At 49.2% G+C, this 25730-nt stretch overlaps 1 protein-coding gene across 10 annotated transcripts in view; it reads right to left on the bottom strand.

The window, feature by feature from the left end:
- The window catches only part of SHROOM3 (shroom family member 3), a 185162-nt gene that overhangs the window by 20095 nt on the left and 139337 nt on the right, over positions 1–25730 (bottom strand). For 5 of the 10 annotated variants that reach the window (XM_034772746.1, XM_034772740.1, XM_034772745.1 and 2 more), the window contains 6 exons: positions 22442–22518; positions 17343–18257; positions 14313–14807; positions 12970–13120; positions 6416–6688; positions 5100–5452 (listed from right to left, as the gene is read on the bottom strand). In XM_034772746.1, coding sequence (XP_034628637.1) covers positions 5102–5452; positions 6416–6688; positions 12970–13120; positions 14313–14807; positions 17343–18257; positions 22442–22518 — 2262 coding nt within the window. In that variant the 3' untranslated portion in view covers positions 5100–5101. Of the gene's footprint in view, positions 1–5099; positions 5453–6415; positions 6823–12969; positions 13121–14312; positions 14808–17342; positions 18258–22441; positions 22519–25730 lie in introns of those variants that run through there. The other 5 variants (XR_004645988.1, XM_034772747.1, XM_034772742.1 and 2 more) reach the window with 4 other exon arrangements.

Genomic DNA, 25730 nt, shown 5'->3' with positions numbered 1-25730 from the left:
TGCCCCTCTGTCATGGCTTTGCAACCTGGCGCGCAGAGTCACGGTGCCGCTCAGGTCTGGCCCGTCCATTTTGGGCTCCCCCCAGGAATGTGGTCCCTAGGTACATGCCTTGGTTGCCTATGTGTTAATCTGGCCTTGAGCATTGTCTGCTGAGAACGAGAGTCAGGGAAATATGGGCCATGACCCCTTAGCACCAAGGGCTGAGGCTTGTGTTCCGAAGCCAGGCCGGGGAGCAGTGGGCAGAAAAGGAAGAGGTGTGGGCAGGAGACGTGCAGGTCCCCCACCGAGGGGCTTCCTCACTAGGGAAAAGCAGGATGTTCTTAACGAAGCTGAGGTAAAATCCTAGTGAAGACGAGGCAGTATGTAGCTTTCATGAGTTAGCAGGTCAAGATAAAGACTATGGGGGATCTTAGGACTTACCTTGACCTGATAACCAAACTGTTTGGTCTTCACTCGGATTTTACCTCACGTTACCTAGGAGGGTGGGCGGCACAGTGCCAGCCCCCCTCAGCCCCAGGAGGGAGGGCAGTGCAGCCCCAGCGCCAGGAAGGCAGGCAGAGCGGCCCCAGCTCTCCCCAGCGCTGGAGCATGAGGGCAGGTGGCCCGGCCTGAGCCGGGGCCACTGCACAGGGGAGCCGCAGAGCAGGAAGCAGGAGAGGGAAGGCATGGGGGGGCCGAGCATGGACAGGGCCCCACCTATCTGTTCGGGGAGTGCTATGATACTCACCTGACAGCCTGCCCCAGAACGAGCACAGATTAGTGACAACAGAAGCCAGGTGTTACGGTTTCTCTACCTTGGGGGCTGCACCCACATCCACTGCCAGCAGGCAGTGATTTGCAAGAGCCCTGGTGCTGCTGTCTCCACAGCTCGAGGATGGCTAGGCACAAAACATTCCCAATGGCTCAGCTTCCCCTCCCCCCACTGGTTCGGACAGCTGGGATGACTTAGTCCAGATTTGTTCCGCAGGGAGGAAGATCAAAACAGAATATGGAAGATATCAGATTACAGAATGAGTCAGCAGCAAGATCTCTCTCTCCAGGGCCAAAACCACGCATGTGAGCTGGGGTGGGAATGTAGTGCAAAGGCACCCAGGAGAAGGAAGAGCACCTGTACCTTTTCCCTAAATCAGTCATGATTCAGCTGGCAAAGGGAGAACAGAGTGAGTGTTTGGATCCCAAACAGGGAAGCTGCTTTAAAACTGTACATGAAAATACCTTATTTAGTCCTAGCCCAAAGCTGTCAATTATGTTTTCACGTGGTTGACTTAAGTTTTGAATGGAATCCAGCCTTGTAAAACACAACATGGTGAATCTCTTCTGAACAGGGAGAAGATCTGTCTGCTTGTCACCACCTGAACTTTTGGCTTCAGCAGACTTGCCCAGAGGAAAGAAAGAAAAGCAAAATTGCACCACTCCTGGGCTCCTCCCATCTCTCGCTTGTGACAAATCACCCCAAGAAACCAAACCAAACCATGTCCATCACAACACACAGGTCATGAATATGTCAGCATGTGAGAACATGCCAGGGGACTTTCACAAGCCTGTCCTGGAACGTCCTGCTACAGTTGCTCCCAGAAAACACACTCTGAGCTGTTTCAAACACAACTATTTTGCCAAATGTTTACATGTTTGCTTGTTACTCACAGGTCTGGCAAACAGAGAGATTGTTCAAGGCTATGTGCATATTGACCCTTGTGAAAGAGCATTCTAAACAGTTAGTAAATACAGCCCCACCCTCGGCTAGTGAGCTGACAGCCCCTGAAACTCTATTCAGAGATACAGCAAATCAAAAGAGAGCTGGTCAGGGAATTATTTCCCCCATGAAAGATCTAGGGTAACATTTTCAAAAGTACCTAGGTGACTTTAGGAGCTGAACTGCCATTGACAATCAGTGGGGCATAGGCTCCTAGAGTTACGCAGCTGCTTTGGATGAAAATTTCTGAACTGTCTCTAGTTTTTAGCCACACTGGTGGAGGTGTGCTGCTGCAGCTGCATCTGTTCAAACCCCAAGTCTAGATGGGCAGTCCGCGATACACTGTGACGGGCATCCTGGGTAAGCTACCCCGTGTGAGACATTTTCAGTGTGTCTACATTAGGGGTTTGCACTGGTGCAGCCATGTCACTGTAGCTACACTCATGGCTGAAAGCCTAATGTTCTGACTTGTTTCAAGCATTGCAATGTGCCTCTGCACCGGGCCCGCACAGCTGTTCCAGTATGTTCTTCTCTATACAAGGAAGAGGCTTCCACTTTATGCTACTTCTAATTAAGGGAACAGGAATGCTTTGTGGGAAATGAGGCAAAAAATAGGTTTCCTCTCTCAGCTAAAGGCACTTAGAAGCAAACTCATGGAGACTGATCACTGTTTAATTTTCTCCAGGTACATGTCAAAATGTTCTTTCCCCAATCTGCTGACTCCGAAAACCCCGGAGAGTCAGCAGAACAATGCTTATATAAGGTTGTGCAAAATTCCTTCTTTAAACCTGAACCTTAACTCATAGCAATGAAATACAGGACAAAGGGATGGTGGAACTTCCTTCAGGAAGATTGCCAGGAATGGGTACCCAAAATACATCATCCACATGAATGTACTGACAGTGCTAGTTGCTCAGAGTTCAGTAACAATGAAAGGATCCATTTTCTCTTTGATATATGCTTATAATTCCAGAATGGACAGTAATTTACTTTCCGCTGTATAAATGTAAATGATCATTTTCCTCAATGACAGTTGCTTGTGTGATTGGAGGTTAATCTCTAAACGACTTATATACTAACCTCAGTGCATATACACAGTGACAACTGACTTCACCAGAAGCTGAGCGTGTGGACTAAGGGGAGTATGAGCCAGAGGGCCAGATCCTCAGCTGGTGCAAATCGACACTGAGTAAAGTGACAGACCTATCTAGAGCTAGGGGACCTTTAAAGGGAGGTTCTCTCTGGCTTGAGGGGCCTTACGAAACGTTTTGTGGGACAGAACCATGTTCACGTCGAGAAGCAGCTAAAATGGTCCTTTTTGTTCTGTTTGGACTATCCCTAGTTTCTTCCTTTCAAAAAAATTCCACATGCCGTAGTGACATGCAATTGCTTTGTTCCTCCAAAGACATCCTGTAACACACAGGGCAGATCACCTTCAGGGTATGTGAGGGCTGAAATTTCATATGGCAGCAAGGTAGTAGTACTGTATGCCATGCTTCCCAAGGCAGCAATACATTTGAAGCCTGCAGGGAGCAGTTACTTCAGAAAAAAAGACCTTAGAAACAGCAGTGGAGACAGTGCACGCTCTCATTTTCACCATTTACTGTTGAAACACATAAATTAATTGCATGAAGGTCTTACAAACCATGCACGTCAGAGCCTTTGGGGGCACTGGTATCTGAGGCCCTCTTGCAGTATGATGGGATGAACAATCACACACTCAAGACGGGAGCAGCTTAAACAGCAGCAGCAGCAGCAGCGACATAAAATCTCTATGAGGTTAGACCAGAGTGACCAAAATGTGTCTTGTGAGTCAAATGTAGCCCATGGATTTCTACAATGCAGTCTGGGGACGCCCTCAATCTTTAATAGGGAGGGTGGTGGTGGTGGAAACAGTTGATGATACATGTGCAACGCCTTGGAGAACTAGAGGTCCCAGAATTCAATGCTCCATAAGTGAAATAACACCCACTGCCTTAAAGAGGAGACCATTTCCAATCTGCTTTGCTTAATGCAAAGTACCTGCAGCCCTGGGCAAGTTGCTTAAGTAATGTTCAGTTGAGCAAATTTGGTTGTCCCAGGTTAGACTGACTGAGAAATGACTCACTAACCCTACAGTCAAAAACCCCATTTATCTAACTAGGACAAATGAGTTTTTAGAATAGACAGGTTGGAAGGGACCTCAGGAGATCATCAAGTCCAACTCTCTGCTCGCAGCAGGGCCAATCCCCAGACAGATTTTTGCCCCAGATCCCTAAATGGCCCCCCTCAAGGATTGAACTTACAACCCTGCATTTAGCAGCTAATGCTCAAACCACTGAGCTATCCTTCCCCCTGGCTGTAGACAGAAGACTTAAATGCAAGCTATTCGCGCTGGGGCATGTAACCCACTGTTAGCCATTAGAGGATTTCAGATAAGATGGGTCCAGATAAACGAGGTATTACTGTTTTAAAAAAATATGCTGGTATGTACATCATCCCCTTTAGAAAAAGCAACCTATATGTAATGCCCTTTAAAGACCCTCTCCCAAATCAAACTAACAACCTTCAGGTTGCTTTTAGCACAGACCTTGCCTTTGTATTGTCTTAAATAATCTGTGAATCCAGAACCAGAAGGGAATCTTTTTGCTTCATTCTAACTTTGACTCCTGAGTTGCTTGGTTCACACAAGTGCTTGTTTAAACTCCGGATGTATCAAACCACGAGATTCAGAAGAGGATAGATTATACTTTGCTGGGCAAAGTCTCCTTCGCAAGGACACTTACTGGTACATTCAGCAAATGTTGAAACAGGTTGAAGCTTTTTCTGGTAGCCCTTTATTATGTAAAAAGCCCCTGAAAAGATGCTCCATTCTAGGGTGCGACTATCTTTGGAGATTCCTCTTTTTGTTAAGTTTTCACAAAATACAAAATTAAACGCATTTTCTACTTACAGAACCAAGGCTCAAGTAACTGACTAGCATATGTACAACAACTTACACTTTCTGTCTTGTTTTTTAAAAATATAAATATCAATAATGTTCAGGAGTACCATGGGTTGGTTTAATTTTTAAGGCTTCATTCTTTCAGATCCTTCATTATTTAACGACAGTGCCTCACTTTGGGAGTAGAGGCTTACCAAAGATGACATGTTTGTTCATGATAAGCTGGGCCATTCAAAAATAAGTGCCTCCTCCTCATACCTTGTAGCCAGGAAAATCGTTCACCTCCCTCTAGCGTGAGCCAGGTTAGATTAAGTTTTCATAGTGAGCTCTCCGGGTGATGGCATAGGGAGAGGAATGCAAACTGTTTTTTTTCCTTCCTTGAATTCTCCTTTTAAACCCATCGCTCCATTGTAATTGTTGAGAGCTCTCCAAAAAGTATTCCGATTAAATAAACTCAAGCAGAAGAGCTGTACCCGAGGGAAAGGTTAAAGTGAAGAGGCTGAGGGTGCAGGTAAACTACCGCTGACCCCCGGGGGGGCTGTGGCTGGGGCCGCTGCTGCTGTTGTGTCCGTGGGGATGAAGTCTGTAGGGAGGCTTTCCGTCAGGCACTTGAGCTGTTCCTGACCCAGTTTAATCTTGTCGTCCAGCTCCCGCTGCTCTATGAGAAGCGCGGACTTCATCTTCACAAAGTGCTGGTACTCCTGGAGCTGCTCCTCCGAGAGGTAATTGCCCAAGATGTCCAAGACCACACGTTCTCGCCGGTCCAGGTTCTCCTTCAGCTCCCGGGCATCCTCGTGCTGGCCAGCCAGCAGCTTCCTTTTCTCAGTCAGAGAGCTCTGCCACATCAGAGACAGGGAGTTAACATCACAGTGCTAATCCAACGACCTCTTCCCCTCCCCACAGCCAGCCTTTCCCTCCTCTGGCAGTGATGGCCTGGGGACTAGGCTTCCCCCATACATGGTCACACACATGGAGAAGGGGAATAACATTTCAATGTGGATCAAACATGAATCCTACTCAGTCATATTCTGAAATTGTTTGGTCAACATGGTAATATCTTTTACTGGACCAACTTCTGTTGGTGAGAGGGACAAGCTTTCGAGCTTACACAGAGCTCTTCTTGTCTCACTCACCAAGCTTGAAAGCTTGTCTCTCTCACCAACAGAAGTTGGTCCAATAAAAGATATCACCTCACCCACCTTGTCTCTCTAATATCCTAGGACCAACACTGCTATAACAATACTTCATACAGCATGGTCAACATGGTGCAGATGGGGTTAGAAATTGTTAACAAAACACAATCAAGCCATGGTTTCTACCAGGCTTTCTCCCCTATGCATGGTCTGGCCAAACAGAGTTAAAACATGCTTAGCTGGAGCCAGGAGACCACCATTAGTCCAGCTGTGTGCTGCTTCGTCTGCAGTTCAGCTTGCACAGCTGATGGTAAGACCAGCCAAAAACAAATGCTTTTTTTTTAAGTTGCCAAGATGCATGGGGTGAGAGTCATTTGTACAAAATATCAGCCAAGATTCATGGGGCCAGAATCATTACAAAGGTTTATACCTATGAAACAGGCTCAACGGTCGGCTTCACTTTGGAGGCTACAATCCTATATATGGCTGGGAGTTTCAAAGGTTCCTAAGGCCTGGTTCTCGTTGACTTTCACTGGGAGTCAAGCACCTAACTCCTTGAAGCTCATTTGAAAGTTCCATCCTATATGTGCGTGTTCTTCTAATCACCCGTTTGCTTAGCACTCTCAAAAATCACCAACGTTCTAAAGTTTACAAAAGGAGACATACCCGCTCTTCAGGATTCACATCTTCACCTAGGCTACTCAGAACGTTTTCTACCCGGGCCAGACGCCCTGAGAGGGAGAGCAAGAGGTTCACCACTTTATCCAGGTCGCCTATGAACATCTTGTATTTGTCAAACTCGTTGGGCTTGCATAACTCGCTGATCAACACTTCCACCTCCTCTCCCAGGGCATTATTCAGCTTGATGTCTGCTAGCAGGCTCTCCTTAGCTTCCTTCAAGATCTCCAGTTTGTGGGACAAACTCGCGATGAGCTCAGCCTGGTAGGAGGGAAATATTATTACTGTTCTTTATGGTGTATGCTGTGCTGTCGGTGTGACCATATGAAAACATGGCCCTGGTCCCATTAGAATGAAAATTCAACAAATGCTGACAATGGTCACAGAGGGATGAGCTGGAGAGAGAGGAGGAAATGGAGGAGACAGTGAAACTCAATGTGAGAAGTTTTGAGCTGTTGGCCGAATGATATTAGGATATCGCTTTACTTGCCTAGTAGCCCAAATCGTAACCTGCTTTTGTAATGATCGGGCAAGATTTTTGGTGCCACATCTTGATGCACCACTTGATATACCTTAAAGGGAATATTGAGCTTCCCTTCCTTTGTAAAGTGTTTTGAGATCTCTGGATGAAGAGTGCTTTATAAGATTGTATATATTGAAATCAGTGGGCGTTAGGCACTTAAGTACCTTTATCACGCTCCCACACCTTCAGGTTTTTATGTTTTGCATTGTCCTTTGTTCAAATAAATATTATTTTAAAAATTGATTGAAAAAAGGGAGCAACCTTGACTAATTAACCAAGACTCTGGCCTGGGTTGTTATGGTGTAACAAATGCCAGGGCTGGAAGTTGTTAGCTGCATTGTGCACGCTGGATCAAAAAGCCTCGAGGCAAAAGAGGAAAAAAACTTGTCATGTTTTTCCCTCCTATATTTGTCCCTCTTAGAATGCACTATAAAGTACTAAGAGCTACGGGCTCCGAAGGACTTAGAAACCTCAGCATCAGGTGCAAGTGCCACTTTCAATTTCAGCTTCAGCCAGAGCATTGGCAGAACCCACCGCCTGGGCTGGCATGGCCCTTGGCAAAGAGAAACCAGCGTGTAGCTTCACCAGCTAAGGAGAGTTAAAGCTCCTTTTGTGAAAACGCCAGCAGCTGTTGCACAGCCAGTGAGAAAATCACCCTGAAGTGCAGCCATGCTGTGCATGTCCTGGAGTGCCTGATTCCGATTAGGATTTGGGGGAAAGCAATAAGTACATGTAGTCCCTGGTATGAGGCTGGTAATGCGATAGCTCTGCTTTCACTTAGCAGTAAGCCACAGCAGAGTGTGCATTAGGAGCCGTTGGAACACCACGTGTTCTGCTTTTGCTTTCAGCTTCCTGGGGAGTAACAATACATCATTATACATAGCTGAATATGCATTGCACACCGAGGCTACCGGGTACAATATGAGGTCTCCTTCCAAAGAGTAAGTCCCTGGGGTATTGAAACGTTTCAAGGAACAACCCTCTTTCTATCAGAAGTGCAGGTAATTTCACGTAGGCAGACTCTGGGCTTCAAATAAAGTGGATCTTTAACTACAGTCAAACAAATTGTAGTGGAAACCCTGGGGATGCTTGGAAGTGGTCTTTTAAAGCAAGGAGTTGCCCCTCAGAGATGGTTTTCAATGCAAGCTTCCCTGTATCTAAATAATACAGTATCGTTTAGCCGGTTACCACTAGATGGCTGCATTATTCACACATCTGTTGGAGTCTAGAGCTGTCACCAGCGGTTAGTTTTCTGATTGTACTGGAGTCCATTAACATTTCTGTGACAGTGCCGAGGGTCAGTGAAATGTGAACAAATACTCTTGACCACAGATTTCCGCTGCCCAGGTTCATGGTGATGAGGCACAGCTAAAGCCATTTCATTTTATAGCTGGGAATCCCCAAGGGGAAGACGACTGGTTGTTGGGTACCAATGCAGAGCAGAATGGTTTTTGGAAAGGGGAAGAGAAATTATAGTTTCCGCTCCTGATTTATTAGCATTACACTGTAAGCTCATCGGGGTAGGGACGGTATCTTCCTATGTGTCTGTGCAGAGCCTAGTCCAATGGGGCCCAGCTGTGACTGGGCCTCAGAGCTACTGGAATACAAACACAGCATAAGAATGGCTCTGATCCTGGGTTGTGCTTTGGTCACTTTGCAATGCTCTCCCCTTGCAAAGCGGCTCTAATGTTGGTGAATTCGGCCTTCCCTGTGCAGGCAGATTCTCAAGGGGATTCTCTGAGCCACCCTAGCTGCTCCCACACTGACCTCTCTTGCAGCCAGGGCAGGGGGTGTGGCCATGGAAAAGGGGCGTGGTTTGGGAATCCCTATGCCCTAGTGCAAATTTTTTTCCAGGAGGCCCACTGGTGCAGCTGCAATGGGCACTTCAGCCCAGTATTAACATGCGTCCATCAGGGAGCGGGGCACCACAGGGCGTGAGCTGCCCCTCGCCTCAGCAGGGACCAGGGCGAAGGGGCCAGGGAGGTGCCACAGCCAGCCCCCGCCAACACCCCCTGCCTCAGCAGCCTGCTGAGTGCCTTGAGCTCGTCACCTGCAGCCCTGCCTCAATCAAACACCCAACACCCTGCGTGCCTCACAGACACCCCCTGCCTGGGAACGAGGAAAGGGCCTGAGGGTTGCCACTGCCGGGAAGAGGCCCAGCCGTGACCTTGACGGTCCCCATCATGGCATTGTCCAGGTGGAAACCGAGTGGTACCGCCGAGTCCCGGTACCTGGGGGACTCACGGGACCAATACTCCAGGGAGCCTGACAGCCACGGATCATGGGGTGTGGCCACTCAGAGCAGAAACAGCTGTGAACCTTCCAGCCTCCTCCAGCCACCCTGGGAGCCGTGACCCCTTCTCCTTGCCCTCTATCTGGCAGCTCTGCTTTGACCTCTGCCACCTGCCGGGGACGCTGGGCTCTTCCAGCCCTAGACGCAGGCCATCTCCAGTGGCACTCCACCAACATATACAGTTTGGTGGGGGCAACACGCCCCATGCCCCTCCCAAACTCCACTCATGGCCGACTCCCTGGGACTGTGCCTTTAGGCTGCGGCCCACAGTTTGAGAACCCCTGCCCTAATGACTCCTTGTTGTCTTTCGCAGTTGATGTAGTTTAGAGCAGCCTTCAGGCTGTTGCAATCCGTGCTAGAGAGCCAAGAGGCACAGAGCAACCCCAGGATCATGGGAGTGAAAAGAGCATCTTTGTGCTCCTTGGCCGTAGCTGAGGATCCAGCCCAGTCATTCTAAACGCATAAGAGAACCACACTGGTCTCATCACATGTGATCAGGAATCCTTTGCTACTCCGATCCCCTCTTCCCCCACACAGCCAAGCAAACACCAAACAGCACCCCCTGGCACTAATACCTCTGACTGCAGACCCAGTTTGCCCCTCAGTAGGAAAGAACATGTTTCTAATGTATGCTACAGATGGGCCTCCACTTTTGGTCAATGTGAAAGCACTAGCTGTGAGGCTGGGATGCAGGACATCATCAGCTGAATTCAGGCTCATCCTATTAAACTGGGCTGGGAGACAGAACCTCCCTGTGCCGAAGTGTTGTCCTGAGCCTCGGCTCACTTGCTCCTGGGTAGCTCCACTCAGGGCTGGCTCCAGCTTTTTTGCCGCCCCAAGCGGCGAAGAGAAAAAAAAAGAGAAAGCCGCAATCGGCGGCACTTCGGCGGCTGCTCTACCGCGCCGCTTCATTCTTCGGCGGCAATTCGGCGGCCGGACCTTCCCCCCAAGAGGGACTGAGGGACCTGCCGCCGAAGACCCGGACGTGCCGCCCCTTTCCATTGGCCGCCTCAAGCACCCGCTTCTTGTGCTGGTGCCTGGAGCCGGCCCTGGTTCCACTGGCTGCAGTGGATTCACTCCAGATTCACACCGGGGAATGGGAGAAAGAACAGAGGCCCTTTGTTTTTTGCAAGGTGCAGTTGTAGTGACCCAGCTAGAATTCATGTGCCTGGGAAACTGGGGGCAAGAGAGTCAGTAGCCAAAGGAGCAAAGAAGGCAGCCGAATTATTACAGTGGCAAATGGGAAAACACCACAGAGCCACTCAAAGGCCCAACGGGAGCATGTCTATTGACTTCCATGAGCTCTGGATCAGTGGCGCCGCTCACTGGTTATCTGCAAGTTTTGCAGGAGAACTGTGACAGGTCGTTCAGAAGGTTGTCTGTGTATCTCCCTGTCCTTGAGGGTGTCAGGTGGTGGGGGTGGAGGCAGGGAGCAAACATACCTTTTAATCAGAACTTTGTCTTGGAATGCCTAGGAGTCTGAAATGGACCTGAAAGCACTTGCTTCGTATTCATTAATCAGTGACTCTCCTGCCCTTCCAAATGCCAGCTCACACAGTCCTTTGCATATTTACAATGGAAATGTGCTTGGTTTACCCAAATGACCGCTTGGAGTAGCTGCCTCCCCTCATAATACCTCTGCAAATGTTACTTCACACAGACGCCCAGCAAACATGCCAAAGCAATCTCGTTAATCACTCAGCTCCATTTCTGTTTTCCCATGCAAATATAACCTTTGATGCTTGGGTCTGGTCCTCCCCTGGCAGGCTCACACCTACTTGCTGGCTTGTCAATCCTTCACTACATGCATCTGAATCATTTGCTCAACTCCTTATCCTTTTACTCTGACTTCTGTCTTTTTGCTGATACAGGCAGATGGGCGTTTGCTATGTTCAACAGCACTCAAAGAATTAATCCAATGCTGCAAATCTAGGACTGGCTGTAACTAGTAGGTTTAAAGTGAAGTGCTCTACAAAGTGGGGACTAGGCTAGTTATTTAAACCAGGTGTTAAGTGGGGTGGAAGGCACAAGCTAAATGTGTGTGATAGTTGCGTGTTGTCAACTCATTTATTCAGTGTGCAGTTACTATCCTGCGTCTCTGCAGAATCATAGAAACGAGATGTTTCTCTTACCTTAGCTAGTCCATTCCACTGCCAGGGTTGGATTGCTCCCTACAGAACATTTTCTAGCACATTGCTGAGGTTTATTTTAAATGTCCTATGAAATGGGGCTTCCCAATTCTATCTTTACTTATTGGTATTATGGATGCACCTAGATGGCCCAAATGAGATTGGTCTCCCCAGCTATCTAGCCCTTGTACATACACATAAGAAGAGACAGCCCCTGCCCCAAGGAGTTTACAATCACAATAGACAAGACAATGGCTGTCACAGAGCAGACACAGAAGGTGAAACTAGCACTGAGAGGTGAAGGGACTCAGCCAGGCTCACACAGTCCCAGTGTGGCAACTGGCTTGCTAAGACCCAGGTTGCCAGATTCCCAGTTCAATGTCCTAGACTCTAGACCAGGGGTGGACAAACGGCCCACGGGACCCTCCTGCCTGGCCCCTGAGCTCCTTCCCAGAGAGGCTAGCCCCTGGCCCCTCCCCTGACCCCTCCCCACAGCCTCAGCTTGCTCCACAGGCTGCAACGCTCTTGGTGGCAGGGCTGTGAGCTCCTGGGGCAGGGGGCTGGGTGCAGGGAGTGAGGGCTCTGGCTGGGGGTGTGGGCTCTGGGGTGGGGCCAGGGATGAGGGGCTCAGGGCTGGAGCAGAAGGTTGGGTGCAGGGAGTGAGAGCTCTGGCTGAGGGTACGGGCTCTGGGGTGGGGCCGGGGATGAGGGGCTCAGGGCTGGGGCAGGGGGCTGGGTGCAGGGAGTGAGGGCTCTGGCTGGGGGTGTGGGCTCTGGGGTGGGGCCGGGGATGAGGAGTTTCGGGTGCAGGAGGGTGCTCAGGGGCTACGGTGGGGAGAGTGGAACCCCCCCAGCTCTCAATCTCCACAGCAGCATCTGGGCTGTGGGAGGGAGGCACCTCTCCCCGCCGCAGCAGTTCTGGGGCTGTAGGATAGGTGCCCCTCCCGAGGCCCCAGCATGTCCTGGCTGGGGGAGGGCCTCCCTGGCCACGCCTAGGTCCGGGTTGGGCCACCCTGACCAGGTCCGAGCTGCTCCGGTTGTGCCGCCCTGGTTGCGGCTGGGTCTGGGCCGCCTGTCTGCGCCTGGGGCCGAGCCAGGCCGCCTTGACCGCGCCTGGGCCTGATACAGCTGCGGATGGGCCCGATCTGGCCGCGGCTGGGTTCCAGGCCGCTCCGGCCGTGGCTGGGGCCGCCCTGGCCCCGGCTGGGCCCGATGGTGCTGCATCGCAGCAGAGTTGGGGCTGGGGGAGGGGCGCCCCGGCCATGGCAGGTTGGGAGCCAGGCGAGGGGGGGACGGGGGGGGGGGGGGGGGGCGCTCCTCCCCCAGCAGGTCCCCGGGCAGGTTTCCTGAGCGCCTGTGCGGTGCTAAATAGGCTGCTGCGCGGCCGCACAGCTTACAGGGAACTTAGGTTGGAAGTGGGTTAAAGCTCCTATGAGAGCAAACCTCCAGTGTAGATGTGACCTCCATTTCTGAAGGGCCTATGAGTGTAGTGTCTAGGGAGGCTGAAGCTGAACAGAGTTGCAGTTCTACACATCTGTGCCGAGTCTGACCCCTGCTGGTCACATGCAGAACAACAGAAACCCATGCTGTGAATTACCTTCTTCTCATTGATGTCTAGCTGCTCCTCTTCCTTGTCCACATCTTTTGGCAAGTCTTTGATTTTATTCAGCAGCTCTGCTTTGGGGGCTGACATGTTATAGTAAGCAGTGCAGGTGACCGAAGTTACACCAGCTTCCTTTTCTTCTCTTCTATACCCCAATGAAAAAGACGCACAACAGATCCAGAGAGGGGGTTTAGTTTAGATGATAAGGGAATAGAGAAATGTCAAAATCAAAGTGTCAGGGTATCAGCTGGGATAGTTTATTAATACTATCTGTTAAGAAGACTGCCGCTTCCCACCAGTAGATGGTGCATGTCAGCCATTTTCAAATCCCTCCACGCTGGGAAAGCCAGCACAATTGCACTGATGTTTGGTTGTCTGCTAACAACTTGTCTAAACACTGGGGCCGGATCCTCAGCTAGTCTAAATTGGTATAGCGCCACTGAAGTCAATTTAATTGAATATCTTATCCAGCATAATCCAGTTCTAATTTATTACAGCAGGGCTTCTCCAACTGTTGCATTTGGCCCTCTGTCTTATATTAGGCATTCTTCCAAGTTTTGGGTCATTTTTGCAGCACACTGTAGTGTTTTTGATAAGGGATTCCCCCATCCTCCCCCCGCCCCCCAAAAAATATTGCCTCTCATAAGCTATCTGCTTTCCCAATGATTTGGTCCTGATTCTGTTCTCCCACCAGTTTTACACTGAGGCAATTCCATTGGGTTCAGTGGAGTTACTCCTGGTTACCATGGTGTGAGATCAGAATTAGGCCCTTTCCCTCTGGTTTGGGGGCATAGCATGGATCTCAGTTTCCAAAAACATGGGAAATGCCACTGCAGAGATTAGCCAACAAGAGGGTGGAGTCAGGGCCGGCGCAACCCATTAGGGTGCTAACCGCGGCGGCCGGATCTTCGGCCGCCTCAGTCGTCGGCGGTATTTCGGGGGCAGGACCTTCCGCTGCCTCTGTCGGGGGTGGTATTTCGGGGGTGGGGCCTTCCGCCGCCTACAGCGGCAAAAAAGCTGGGGGCGCTCCTGGGTGGAGTGAAGCAACCTCTCCCTCCCCATGTCTCTATACCAAACTCAGCACCATATTCTCTACTGGCCTTAGTGTCCTGGAGCTTAGAGGAGAGAAGGTCCCGAGGCCAATGGCTACGCACAGCCAAGATGGTAGGAAACCCTTTTACAGAATGATTTGCTAATCCCAATGTATGGGGATTGAGCGCAAACTAGTGCTCCAGCCTCACTGGCAGGAAGAATTCAGCCTGCACTCTTCCATACAAGCGAGCAGGCAAACAGCTCTTCTGACATATCAGCCAACCCCCCACATGAACCGGGCTCACCTGTCATCCTCGGGCACCGTCCTGCTGGCTTTCTTTTGCATCATCTGTCTTTTCATGTTGTTCTCTTTCAGCAAGTTGGTTCCATTGGGAAAGATCCCTTCCATTAAGTCCATGGTTGTCTTCATTTTGGAGTCTGGATCCAGGATATCTGCTAGAGACTTATCCCTGTGGACAATTTCCTTGGCCAGGGCCTCTGACTTAATATCCTCCGGGGTCTTCTTCTTTATCACTTGAATAGCTGTGCCCTGAGTCCCGGGACTGAGGCCACCATTTTCCGAATCCTTCCCCTGGGTGTCTGGCGCTTTCAGGTTGTCCCCGAGTTGTGCTGCATTCTGCTTCTCAGAGTTTGGCCGCACCCCTTGAGCGGCAGGCGACTGGTGCAGTGACTCAGTGTTCCCAACAGACGGTGAAGTGGCCCAGCTGTTTTCCCTGCTGATGGAACTCAACCCCGGCTTCTCCCTGTCAGCCAGATTCCTGGGAAACCTGCCCAAGCTGCTGTGGACAGAAAAGTTCTATGATAAACATGGGGTGAAGGGCTCCTTTTGGACAGTGAAGGTACGGCACAAGCAAGAGAGGTGTATAGTAAATCACATTTCCCTTTCCACTCCACTTTCTCTGGTCTATTTGAACTGTAAGCTCTTTGGGGCAGAGACAGCCTCTCGCTAAGTGTTTGTACCTAGAAAAACCCACTCTAGGAAGCTAGAGGCGCCAGAAGTAAATGATCCCCATGACTCCGAACACGGTTGCTTCCTTATTCCAGTAAAGATCGAATGGGTGAGTTACAAACTTCTTGTGTTGGACAATATGGGGCAACTGTTGCGCTCACTCCCAGTGACACGTAACAAGCTGATCCTTGCTGTGGGACCTTAAACTACAGCAGCCACCCTCCTAGCAAGCGTTCGGAGATCAGGTTCGTCAGCCCCACAAGGAAGTCAATCAGCTTGACATTCTCAAGCTGGGAACGAGAATAAGCCTGAACAGTTCAAATCCTAGTGGTCCTTTTCACACTGACACCAAAGGTTCCTTAACAACTCACTGCCACAGCCCGGCTAATAAAGTCAGGATGGGCCCGATCCTCAGCTGGTGTAACTTGGGGTAGCTCCTTTGAAGTCCACACAACTGCTCTGACTTACACCAGCCCACGGCCTGCTTTGCAAGTTACTCCGGTGGGATAAACTCATTGTATTCGGGAGCTGCGATATTTGCGTGGCCACCTTTTGACACCCAGTCGCCCTGTTGTGACAGGATCGTTTTGCACAGGCTCTGCCATATATTCTGGGACACTTTGATCCTGCATGCCTAGGTTTCATGTGGGATCATCCCAGGGGTGAAAGTGAGCCGGTACGGGCCGGTACTCCATACCGGTAAGAACCTGCACTGGCCCATACCCAGCCCACATTAAAGCGCTGTCCCAGCCCCTTTTGCCTCCTGTCGGGGGCCCTGCTGGTAGGGTCCGTACCAGCAGGGCCGCTGACAGTGGGTGGGGGGCGGAAGGGCAGCAACGTTAAAGCGCAGCTGCGCCATCACTTTAAGGACAGTCTTTTGCTGTGGAAGCACTTCTAAGGATCCTCAAAGCGCTGCTGCGGCAAAGGACTGTCCTTAAAGCGCTTTAACATCGCCGCCCCTTCTCTCTGTCGGCGGCACTGCCAGCAGGGTTCGTATCGGCAGAGGAGGCAAAAGGGACCCGAACATTAAAGCGCTGCCCCGGCAGGGCTTTCGGGATGGTCCTTTGCTGCGGCAACGCTTTAATGTTGCTGCGCCCCCCCACCCATTGGCGGGGCCGCCGACGAGAGGGGGAGGGGGGCGCAGCAACGTTAAAGCACTACTGCGGCAAAGGACCCTGCAGCACTTTAACGTCCCTCTCCCTTTTGCCCCCCCCGGCCGCTGACAGGCAGGGGGGCAAAAGGAGCAGCTGCCCTGGAGCCAGTGATTTAAAAGGGCCCAGGGCTCTGGATGCCGCTGTCCCTATCGCAGCAGTGGTGTCTGGAGCTCTAGGCCCTTTAAATCAACACAGGAGCCCTGGGCGGCGCGGTCCAAGTGCTGGCTGGGGGATGCTGAACCCCCAACCCTGCCCCTTCCGCCCGAGGCTCCGCCCCTTCCGGGGGCCAGAGCCACCCCCCGTACCGGTAAGTGTCCTCAGTTACTTTCACCCCTGGATCATCCCCCTCAAAACCTGGGCCGTCCCTCTGACCACTGGAATGGAGAGCACCCACCGCAGCACGTCAAAACTCCAGGACTGACTCTCCTCTCACGCAGCAGTGAATAAGGAGTAACTCCATTGAAGTCTGTGCTGTAACTGAGAGGAGAATCAGGCCCAGTATATTCTCTTAGTTACAGGCCCCAGTGATAGCATAGATTTATGACACACATACAGCTGCCTAGGGACTGTTTAACCAGGGACCCCCTTGCCCGGCCAGTGCCACCTACAGTAATGGACCTGCCAACTTTGGGTACTTACTCAGGCTCACAGATCTCGGGCTGCAGGGCTAAAAACAGCAGTGTAAACGTTCGGATTTGGGCCGGAGCCTGGGCTCTGACGGGGGTGGGTCTCAAGACCCCAGGCTCCAGACCGAGACCGAGCGTCAACATCGCTATTTTTAGCCCTGCAGCCCGAGCTCCACAAGGAAGAGTAGGTGCCGCGGGTTTTTTATTGCCGTGTAGGCGCCACAGAGCTTGAAAACCAGAAGGAACCAGTTCATCTGCCCCCTTGTATAGCAGAGACCACAGTTTCAGCATTCTCCTTCTTCCTTAGTGTCATTGATCCTTCCCTGTCCGCCCACAAAGCCAGAGGCTAGCAAGCCCTGGTGACAGAGACTTTGTCCAACTTCCCTGCTTTCCTTGCTGTGTGTGTACACTCCCTAGAAGCCTTTCCGCTCAGCTGGTGGCTGTGAATGGGTCCCATGCGTATGCAATGCTGGGGGTGAGGGTGGTCCGTCAGACGGATTGGGCCCGGCATATCTTACCCCTTATGGCCCTACAAAGACTAAAACTGGCCCGGGAAGACACGATGGCATTACAGCTCTCCCTTACCTTGCTTTGGCGTCTTCTATAAGCCTCGTGGATTTGTCTCCTGTTGCCCCACCTGCTTCAAATGCAGCCGGGGGAGGAGGTGGAAATATCTCTGCGTCGCCTGTGAAAGCGCTGGGGCTCCACTCAGGAAGAGGAGGAGGTGGTGGCAGAGGGGGTGAGGGTTTAAATGCAGTCCCTGCAACACCAGGCTGCAAGTCCTTGATAAACACCTCATCGTCTCCTTCTTCCGGCACGACCGGTGGGGGAGTGAGCTGAAGGCCTGACTCAGAGATCCGCAGAGAGATCTTCCCAGAGGGAGGAGGCGTCTCTGAATCGGAAGAAGTGCTGCTTTGTGTCTGTAGGCTCTGCCATCTTTGAAAGAGCTTCTGCCCAGACACCTGAGAAGACACCGAGCCCTTTAGGAAGCTGTCATCATTGATCGAATGAGCCCATATCACTTTTGGTGGGAGGTGTCTCTGAGGCAGCATGGCCCTTCTCTGCATCGCTTCTTCGGCTGAGTCCTCAGGGGAGCTGGCATCGCGGTACAGAGGCCGTGCCTGACCGTTATCATTGCCTTCGGGGGGGACGGCATCTAGTTTGGCACGTTGCCTCATTGCCAGGCTGTCCCCAGCAGCCTGCAGGTCTGAGGGAGTCTGGGTGGAATGAGCAGCGCTAGATGAGGACTGGCCAGGTCCAGAAGGAATACGATTAAGGAGCAAGGGTCTGGTGCCCTGCTTAGGTTCAGAAGAATGATTCTTGAAGTCTGTTGGCGATGAGACACACCTTTGAGTCCTGCTGATATGCCTAGGGGGTTCTGAGGCTTGGTGGCTCTCAATCAGAGTGGATGAGCTTGTGAGGTCATTGCCAGGAGGATGGGGACGATAATTTGGGATTGTTGGCTTTTCAGAGTGGCTTCTTTTCTTACTGCTGTCGGACCTAAGACAAGATATAACTATCATAAATCTAACATTTTCATTCAGGGAGCAAACGTAGCTGCCATGTATCCCTTTAAAAAGCTAAGAACTCACATTAGACCTTAATACCAGAGGCATGCTGCCAATTTCTGCCTCCAGTTAAAGCTGATTTCAATGGGATTGCATGGGTGAAACCAGCAGTTAATTCTGGTCCACTTAGCATAGGCGCACAGATATTATGGTGATGTGCTGAGCACGATATAAGGACCTAGAGAAATAAAAATTACAACTAATCTATTAATAGGTTATGTTTTTCAAAGACTGATGTGTAACAGGTTGAATAATCTGGTTTGAGGACTGTAGGAGAACTATATTTCGGTGGGCATGAGATGCATGAAGTTTGATCCAACTTACAGAAAACAGCAGAAACTGTAGCTAATAATGCAGGCAACATAGCAAATCATGTAGGAACTAAGCAACACAGCTATCTATACAGGGACAACCTAGGCTCAATGAATTAGTTATTTAGCTCCAGTCAGCATCTTGATTTATTATTGGCAGTGCAGGTAGCGACTCCTAGATTTAAGGTTGCCAGACACTTCTTATTAGAAGATTCTGTTTTCAGTTGCTTATAATTTTGCCAAATTTAAACTGTGTGGGTCCCATGCTTTAAATTGATTTTTTTTTTAAAGTTTCAGCTAAAATAGTTCAACTGCTTCCAAGAATGAGACTAGGGAGAGATATATTGTTTTATCCATCTTAAAAAATTCTTACAACTGTGAGGTTCTCTGGAAAAATAGCATATTTTGTACTATTAATGCAACTGTTATTAAACTTATCATAATGCATACACACAAGGAGGACCCAAGTAAGCTTGCAGAGGCAAACTTAATTCTGACATTCCCTAACTTTCGAGTGCTCGACTTTGCAACATCAATGTTCTTTTAATGTAGGGTTGGGGTGTTGTGTGGTTTTTTTTTTACATAGTGCCAAATGGGTTCCAGGCACTTTGCAGACAATACAAAGACAAGTACTTTGCCCCAGTGAGCTACCAATCTGAATGGACAACAGACTAAATTGTTCACACCACTTTTAAGGATGTTCTCAAATGAATCAGAAATACAGCACTAGTCTTATAAGTGAAAGCCCCACTTAGAACATCAGATAAAACTCATCATATAAAACCTGAGCAGTTATTTAGCTGGAAAACAAAATGAATGATAACAATTAATAATACATACAAGATATTCCAAGCATGCATTAGGCTGTAGAAAAAAAATCCTATAGCATTGCCATTATATTTGTATATAGTTTAAAGACTGCACTATTGAAATGATCTGCTACATGTGCTGTATGAGATTTGGGGCCAAAAGGTGGTTTAGGTTATGCTGGTGTATATCAGCAATAACTCTATCAAAGCCTTGGGGTTACTCTGGATTTACATTGGTGTAACTGAGAACCTCGGCATCAGGGGTGCACTGGGGGCAAAGCTGGGAGAGGTATTGAGGATGTGAGGGGGAGAAGCTATAGCACTCAGAGCTTTAGCTATTCTGGGCTGCAGAACAGTCCATTGGCAGCCACAGGGAGACTGTCATAAGGTAGCGCAGCCATTGGGGCTGCTCTAATTTACACCAGGGGGGAGGGATAGCTCAGTGGTTTGCGCATTGGCCTGCTAAACCCAGGGTTATGAGTTCAATTCTTGAGGGGGCCACTTGGGGATCTGGGGCAAAATTAGTACTTGGTCCTGCTAGTGAAGGCAGGGGGCTGGACTCAGTGACCTTTCAAGGTCCCTTCCAGTTCTAGGAGATGGGATATCTCCATTAATTATTATTATTATTACCAGGGGTCACATTGGTCCCTGGCAGATACAATCTGGGTGGCACAAAGGTGGCTTACAGCTACCTTTCCTCCCCTCTCAGGCTGTTCTCTCAGGAGGCGCAGCACAGAATGTATCACACTATATTGTATTCTAATGTGCCTGAACTGTTCTATATGGGCCAGACTGTGACCCTCTTACTCACATTGGGGCGCAGTGACTGGCGCAAGTAGTCCTATTGACTTCAGGGTCCTCCTCATGTGACTTCACTGATGTGAGTAAGGGAATCAAAATCTGGCCTAACTGGGCTTTTTAAATCTGGGAAGGGTCCAGGCCTGTTCCCACTGAAGTCATAGGCAAAACTCCCACTCACTTTAGTGGTGTAGGGTCAGACTCAAAACATTTGGTTCTGATATTAACACCCACAGCTGACACTGCTCATGTCTGCGTTAGCAGGTTACCAGGGTGACCAGAGGTCCCAATATGATCTGGACTGTCCCGATATTAGGGGCTTTGTCCTATATACGCAACTATGTCCCTCCTCCCTCTCCCTCCCCCCAAAAAGTGCCCCAATTTTTCACACTTGCTATCTGGTCAGCCTACATGTCACAGTGGGGTTGAGGAGACAAAACCACCCACAGAGGATCCTTTGTGGAGTCTCCAGGCAACACATGAGCAAAAAAGTGTCACCACTGAGTAGTGATCCATCTATGTTTTTTTTAAGCACATGAATGGCACGCACACAAAACCCAGGTACACAACGTGACATGGGCCCAGTGCAGGGCTGGGGTGAGTGGGCCCGTAACTTCCCAGAGTCAGAGGAGTTTCAGGGGCATATTTGGTCCCTACAGCCATGTTTTATCTATCCAAAGAAGCCTGACCATTAAGTGCAGGGCACTTTACATTCCACTGGAAAATATGCTAATATAACACGCGTTGCGGATGCAGTAGGAACATCACAAAGATGTGAAGATAGTAATAATAATCCAGGAATGCTGCTCTTGGCAGGAAAATACATAACATAATAACCCATTTCCTGCCCCTCTTGGCTAACTTTCAGACCTGGTGTTAAATCCAGTTACTTAGAACGCTGCTTGGAAAAGAGAAGGAAACAATGGAAGTTATAATATAGTGAAGAATTATGAAACACTGAAGGTAAAAAAAAAATGGAGAGGGCAGGAAGAGTTTAAGAATAAGAGCCAGCTGTGTCATTCTCTAATGAGCACTGCAAACATTGTTCAAGCCCTGTAGGAAAACTGCATGTTTTTAAATATTCAAAAATGGTGGTGACGTAGGGCAAAATTCTCTTCTGTGGTTTACACTACAAATCTCTAAGGGGCACAGGAGTTGTGAGACTGGATCAGAGCCATCTAATCCAATATCCTCTCTCTGATTTGCCCTGTCTTGTCCACCTGGACTGCATTTCCAGCACTCACTGCATTGTTGCCCCGATGCCGTTCGATGGTGATTTGGGAGATGGCTGGGGGTGTGATTCCCTACATGATGAAAGGGTGGAAAGTATTTTTTTTTGTAGGTGGCCGGAGAGCAGAATTCCTTTTTGAATAATTATCTTAATACTGCCTGGGTTTTGTTGTGATCACGTGTGTCTAGAGCTTTGTATAGGAGTCTTCTTAATATTTAAATAGAAACAAATACATAGAACAGATCAACATGAAATCTGGTCTGTATCAAAAACCCTGTTACTTAGCAGTGCCAGTACTATGCATGCCCCTGCACCCCCTACCTATTTTGTGGGCTTTACAATCAAATTTAAATGTGTCCCTCCCCCGATACTGAGAGAAAGACCCTGACTGTACATGGAAAACAAGGAAACTGCCTCACGGCAAAGCTCCCAGTCCAGCAAGGTACCTAACCACCTGCCCACCTATAGCAATGGGAATGTTCATGTGCTAAGATTAGGTACCCTGCTAGATCAGGGCCAAATAAACACACAGGGACATTAGGGTAATTTTCCTCCAGTTTCTCTCAGTTGTGGTTGTAGAGATTTACAGAGACCCAGGAACTTAAGACGTGACATTTAACAATAGCAGGTCAAACACTGTCAGAGAGAAGTGTTATTTTTAAGTTAATGGGACTTCTGCATACTAAACGAGGACAGACCATGCTACAGAAATGTGCATCGGGGAGAGGAGACCTGAGAGAAGGGTTTTACCTTTAACTAATTTCTATGCTGACAGCAGCTTTGCCCCTCTAACTCTCCCAGGTGTGCCACATAAGACAACCAAAATGAGGTCTCCCAGTGCACCCAAAGCATATGGTTTGTCCAGCTCCTAATATCCCATTCATTTAAATCGAGGACATACTACAGTTGCTGCCAACAACAAAGGGGTTAGCACCAGCAGCTGGAGAAGAGACAAATATAAACCTACCTGTCTCCTGCGCCAGCCATGTAAGAAGGATTTTTCACCAAGTGGCCAAATTCATTACTTTCCCCTCTCAGCAAGTCCTGGAACGCAATAAGGAGCAGAGTGAGCAGCAAGTTGAAAACGGCTGAAGCTTCTTATCACCAGAGCACTCGGTATGTCATTTACACTGGGAAGTCAAGAATGGGAGTGTGGTCTAGTGGTTAGAGTAAAACTACGCCACCAGGGAACTTCTGAGGTGCTAGCTAAACCAAATGGATTCACCCTAGCTAACACACGGAGGCCTGCTCAGCAGCATTTCTACCACCACCCTCCCTACGAGGTTCCACAGAAGGATGGGGGCCTACGTTCCCTTCAGAGGTGCCCTCCGGTGAAGGCTGCTGTGGAGATGCCATGAATCAGCCATTACCCTCACTTCCCCGGCCAACACCGCTCCCTTTCCTGCTGCCCTGGCCACCTGCTGGTCACCCAAGGAAGGGGAGATTGTGGTGGTTTTCTGTGGCCAGTGGCTCTGTGGCCTGACTTACCTCAGTGGAAGCCAGAGTTGAATATTGCCCAGAGACTGAAAGAGCCTTCAACCATACTGTGATTCTGAGGCTGCCATTTTCCTATCATGCCCTTCCTCTGATTGGCAGGACTGCCCGTGCAAGCACAGCACAGATCTTGCTCCCATTACAATCAATGGAAGTTTTGCCCCAGGTGGCTTAAATGGGAACCGGATGAGGCCTGTGACTTCCTAAGTGGAAGCTAATTGTCAGTACTGCAGTGGTGCTCAGCTGGCCAGGGTAATGGTGCCGTGTAGCAGCAAAATCCTTTTTCCTAGGACACCAAGCCATCACGTAGCTCTTCCTCACCAGAGCTCCACCCAAGCCTAGCCGGCTCACCACCACTGCTCCACTGTCATGAGTCTCTCCGTCCTTTCGGAGTCCATTTCTGACCATGCACCCACAGCCAGATCTTCCAAGCCTCCCATTTGGACACCAAAATAAATGGCTGGATTTCAAAGGACCTCAGCAGGTTGGCTGCTTGGCTCTTTTGAAAGGCTAGTCACTTGTCTCCATGGGAACTGCTGGGTGCTGTGCACATTTGCAAATCCAGTGTTGAACACTGAAAAATCTGACCCTGAGTTCTTTTGGAAATCTGGTTCGGATTGCTTCCCCCATAGGATTACCCAACAGGACAGTAAATGCCGAGCATTCATTTCAAGAGCTCAACCTCTCCTCCCTAACTTTTCTGATGAGGTTTTCAATTTAGGGCCCTTCATTTCAATTTCCCCCTGGTTTTGTTTGTTCTCTTTCCATTGTTGAGCATGGGAGGGGGAGGGTTCGGGCTGATCTTGATTTAGAAGCTGAAAGATAGGCGAGCAGAGAAAGAGAGGAAGACAGAGACTGTGCTCTGCAGACAGATGGCTAATAATTCCACACAGCTATCCATTTCCTCACATCTTGAAACAAATTCCTACAGCGACACTGTGCTGGAGTTCACATTCAGCATGAAGAGAACAGCATATACCATAAGCGAAGCGCTGAATAGAATACAATGAGCCAAAGAAGTCTGCTTATAAAATGGGAATGAATGTTTTCCACAGAGGAGCTGAGCTAGTTAAAAAAAAAAAAAATTGTGTGTTCCCCTTCTCACACACACTTTTACATTTTTGGTTCTGTACTGTGGGCTCTAGCTCCAATTCCAAACAACATCCCTGTTCATGAAAGCAGACACTTAACTTAAGTCCCAGTGGATTTTTAAGTATGTGCTCGAAGTTAAACATAAAGATGCTGTCCTGAATCAGGGTCTAAGGGTACGTCTATACTTACCTCCGGGTCCGGCGGTAAGCAATCGATCTTCTGGGATCGATTTATCGCATCTTCTCTAAACGCGATAAATCGATCCCGGATCGATCCCGGAAGTGCTCGCCATCGACGCCGGTACTCCTGCTCCGCGAGAGGTGTACGCGGAGTCGACGGGGGGGCATGCCTGCCGCGTGTGGACCCGCGGTAAGTTCGAACTAAGATACTTCCGACTTCAGCTACGTTATTCACGTAGCTGAAGTTGCGTATCTTAGTTAGAAGTGGGGGGTTAATGTGGACCAGCCCTAAGAGTAAAATTTTCAATAGTGTCTAATTGCTTTAGGAGCCTAAATCCTATTTTCAAAAGTCAAAAGCCTAAAGCACTTTTGAAAAGTAGGACTTTGGGTCCTAAATCATTGAGGACACTTTTGAAAGTGTTACCCTTACTGCTGGATTTAAGCACATGCTTAAGTGATTTCCTGAACTGGGGTCTATTAGAGTATCTGCACAGTTGTTTCTCTTCTTCCCAGCATCAGTTCCTCAGCTTACACCATTTGGCACCTTCAATCTCACTAATGCATGCATGGGGAAAAAAGCAAAAACAAGCCAACAGGAAAAATAATAATAAAAGGTCTCACGATGCTCACAATTTGTGCCCCTGACCGAGACAACAGGCTTGGTAAACAGGAGCTCGGAACAACTGGTTTCCAGACTGCCATCGTAAAGTACCTTTTAGTGGTTGGGAAAAAAATATCATCTGTCTGTACTTTCTCATCTGGAATCCTGTTTATTTTTGTTCCTGCTCTGAAATGCACCAGGAGTCAGAATGGGCTTTGCTTCTTGGCTTTCACAATAACTCTTTCTTAAGGATATGTCCTCTTGTTGAATATGAAATGTTTCACAATTGACAGCAGTTGTAGTAATGTTATGTAGATAGGTCCATTCTCCAGAGTGGGGGGAAAAACGATGGGGGGGGGGGGGGAGCACTACCTAGGTAAGGTGTTCTAGCCATTTGATATTTAGGTGCTGGTTTTTATGCTTTCCATTTAAAAAGCAGCAAAAGGACTGACACATTTCAAGGTGGGAGATTTAAAGTGAAGTCTATGATGGGTTTAGGAAGGGCAGACTCCCATTCTTGGTGCATTTCAGAGAGGCTCTCACTCAGCAGAGCACTCCATCTGCTAGCTTCAATCCTTATTTAATTTATTCTACTAAATACTAGAATATCACAACTGGATAATTTTTTTTTTACAGTGGCAGCGGTTCCAGATGCAGATGCTCTTGTTGAGTGGAGCTATCCCTAAAACCTGGGCCTACGTGGGCAGCCAGGAAACATTTTTAGAAAGAATTCTGCCTATAGAGCTTTCATGTTGTGTTTTCGCTCCATCTCCCTCACCCTCTCTCTCTCTTTCCAACGAAGGGACCCTATATGAAAACGGTGGGACAAATCAGCCCAGCTCCGCTCATGGCCGTGGTGTCAATGGAGCTATACCGATGTACACCAGCTG

This window comes from Trachemys scripta, chromosome 5 (assembly GCF_013100865.1).
Source record: "Trachemys scripta elegans isolate TJP31775 chromosome 5, CAS_Tse_1.0, whole genome shotgun sequence".
NCBI classification, from domain to species: Eukaryota; Metazoa; Chordata; order Testudines; family Emydidae; genus Trachemys; species Trachemys scripta.
The sequence above is the reverse complement of the archived record's forward strand: the minus strand, read 5'-3'. Positions and strand labels throughout refer to the sequence as shown.